General features: G+C 48.5%; 1 protein-coding gene across 1 annotated transcript in view; it reads right to left on the bottom strand.

The window, feature by feature from the left end:
* The window catches only part of LOC106807460 (diacylglycerol kinase delta-like), a gene marked incomplete in the record, with an annotated part of 112,976 nt that overhangs the window by 41,007 nt on the left and 68,538 nt on the right, over window positions 1–3,431 (bottom strand). The window contains 1 exon segment of the mRNA XM_014809796.1: window positions 113–217. Within this exon segment, the coding sequence (XP_014665282.1) occupies window positions 113–217 (105 nt within the window).

Below are 3,431 nucleotides of genomic sequence, written 5' to 3' on the forward strand. Positions count from 1 at the left end.
ATAGATAGATAGATAGATAGATAGATAGATAGATAGATAGATAGATAGATAGAGCAATAGAGAAACTGAAAGAGAGATAAGCAGATAGCCATGACCCGGACTTCTCACTCACGTCATAGAACTCTCTGTTTCCTGCAGACCGTAACGCCGCAATCCAGTCCTCCATCTCTTTCCGGCTGTCGGCACAGAGTATGAGGCTGCGGAATGGCGTAATTACCTGGCACAGACCAAAGACAAATACATATGAGCTTCATAGCGTGATTCATTGCGGCTATACATTTCATCAGCGTGTCACACGATCACAGAATAGCGATCTGATAGCAATACGTTTTAAAATGCTCTCATAGACATTACTGTGATAGCCAGCAGGGGTAATAACGATATTTTGCCTTATTGGTTGCTTCCTTGACTGTAATTCTAGAGGAAGAACAAGAAAAAATATTGGATTCCCGAAATCACACACTGAAAACACGTGCCTCATAATTAAACCGAAAACATATTTAATCTGAAAACAAATCTCCAAATTAAACGAACACTTAGATTATTTTGCTTGTATTCTTCTTCACTGGCAGATGACAGCTGTAGAAGGGTTGATGTTGATAGATACTGGCTCAGCGAATATCGTGAAAATGCTGGTTGTAATGTATCATGTCATAGTGACGTCAGCCGCGGCTCACTATACATGTACGCGGGCAATCAAAACGCTCTGAAAGTTCACATGTACCGTTATATGGAGAAATGAGCATGTACTGAGGTGGCACATAGTGTTAGCCATCGAATAAAGTTGAAAATTAAAAATCGGTAAAATTTTGCTTAAAACGTTAAAACGTTGAGAGTAACTGTAAGAAAGCCATTAAGGGAAGCCATCAGGGGAGGGCCAATCCATCAAAGGATTTATTAGGAGAAGGAATGCTCTTCTTATGGTGACATACAAGTTTTTACTAACAATAGAATCCCATTCACAATAAGACACATTGTATCATCGAAACAACCTATATTATCTATACTATGCAAACAGCAAAACAAACACAATAACCAACTAACCACTACACGAAAACAATAGGCAACTCCACACGAAAATTAACATACACACGTCGTACGCACAATCCCGTACTTAATCCCGGACTCAATCACGGACTCAATCCCGGATTCAATCACTGACTCAATCCCGTACGCACAATCCCGTACTTAATCACGGACTCAATCCCGGATTCAATCACGGACTCAATCCCGTACGTACAATCCCGTACGCACAATCCCGGACTCAATCCAGTACGCACAATCCCGGACTCAATCCCGTACGCACAATCCCGGACTCAATCCAGTACGCACAATCCCGGACTCAATCCCGTACGCACAATCCCGAACTCAATCCAGTACGCACAATCCCGTACGCACAATTCCGTACGCACAATCCCGGACTCAATCCCGTACGTACAATCCCGGATTCAATCACGGACTCAATCCAGTACGCACAATCCCGGACTCAATCCCGTACGCACAATCCCGGACTCAATCCAGTACGCACAATCCCTCCCGTACGCACAATCCCGTACGCACAATCCATGATTCAATCACGCACGTACATCCCGTACGTACAATCCCGGATTCAATCCCGTACGCACAATCCCGGACTCAAGCCCGTACGCACAATCTCGTACGCACAATCCCGTACTTAATCCCGGACTCAATCCAGTACGAACAATCCCGGGCTCAATCACGGACTCAATCCCGTACGTACAATCCCAGATTCAATCTCGGACTCAATCCCGTACGCACAATCCCGGACTCAATCCTGTACGCACAATCCCGGACTCAATCCCGTACGTACAATCCCGGATTCAATCACGGACTCAATCCCGTACGTACAATCCCGGACTCAATCACGGACTCAATCCCGTACTTAATCACGGACTCAATCCCGTACGTACAATCCCGTACTTAATCCCGGACTCAATCCCGTAGGCACAATCCCCGACTCAATTCAGTACGCACAATCCCGTACGCACAATCCCGGACTCAATCCCGTACGTACAATCCCGGACTCAACCCCGTACGCACAATCCCGTATGCACAATCCCGGACTCAATCCCGTACGTACAATTTCGGACTCAATCCCGTACGCACAATCCCGGATTCAATCCGGTACGCACAATCCCGGACTCAATCCCGTACGCACAACCCCGTACGTACAATCCCGGACTCAACCACGTACGCACAATCCCGGACTCAATCCCGTACGCACAATCCCGGACTCAATCATGGACTGAATCCCGTACGCACAATCCCGGACTCAATCCCGGACTCAATCCCGTACGCACAATCCCGGACTCAATCACGGACTCAATCCCGGACTCAATCCCGGATTCAATCCCGGACTCAATCCCGTACGCACAATCCCGTACGCACAACCCCGAACTCAATCCCGTACGTACAATCCCGTACTCAATCCCGTACGCACAATCCCGGACTCAATCCCGTACGCACAATCCCGGACTCAATCCAGTACGCACAATCCCGGACTCAATCCAGTAAGCACAATCCCGGACTCAATCCCGTACGCAAAATCCCGGACTCAATCCAGTACGCACAATCCCGTACGCACAATCCCGTACTCAATCCCGTACGTACAATCCTGGATTCAATCACGGACTCAATCCAGTACACACAATCACGGACTCAATCCCGTACACACAATCCCGGACTCAATCCAGTACACACAATCCCGTACGCACAATCCCGTACGCACAATCCCGTACTCAATCCCGTATGCACAATCCCGTACGTACAATCCCGTACGTACAATCCTGGATTCAATCACGGACTCAATCCAGTACACACAATCCCGGACTCAATCCAGTACACACAATCCCGGACTCAATCCAGTACGCATAATCCCGTACGCACAATCCAGGATTCAATCCCGGACTCAATCCCGTACGTATAATCCCGGATTCAATCCCGTACACACAATCCCGTACTTAATCCCGGACTCAATCACGGACTCAATCCAGTACGTACAATCCCGGATTCAATCACGGACTCAATCCCGTACGCACAATCCCGGACTCAATCTCGTACGCACAATCCCGGACTCAATCACGGACTCAATCCCGTACTTAATCACGGACTCAATCCCGTACGTACAATCCCGGATTTAATCCCGGACTCAATCCCGTACGCACAATCCCGGACTCAATCCAGTACGCACAATCCCGTACGCACAATCCCGGACTCCATCACGGACTCAATCCCGTATGTGCAATCCCGGACTCAATCCCGTACGCACAATCCCGGACTCAATCCCGTACGCACAACCCCGTACGCACAATCGCGGACTCAATCACGGACTGAATCCCGTACGCACAATCCCGGACTGAATCCCGTACGCACAATCCCGGACTGAATCCCGTACGCACAATCCCGGACTG

The sequence above is a fragment of the Priapulus caudatus genome, unplaced genomic scaffold (genome assembly GCF_000485595.1).
Source record: "Priapulus caudatus unplaced genomic scaffold, Priapulus_caudatus-5.0.1 Scaffold216, whole genome shotgun sequence".
NCBI lineage: Eukaryota > Metazoa > Priapulida > Priapulimorpha > Priapulimorphida > Priapulidae > Priapulus > Priapulus caudatus.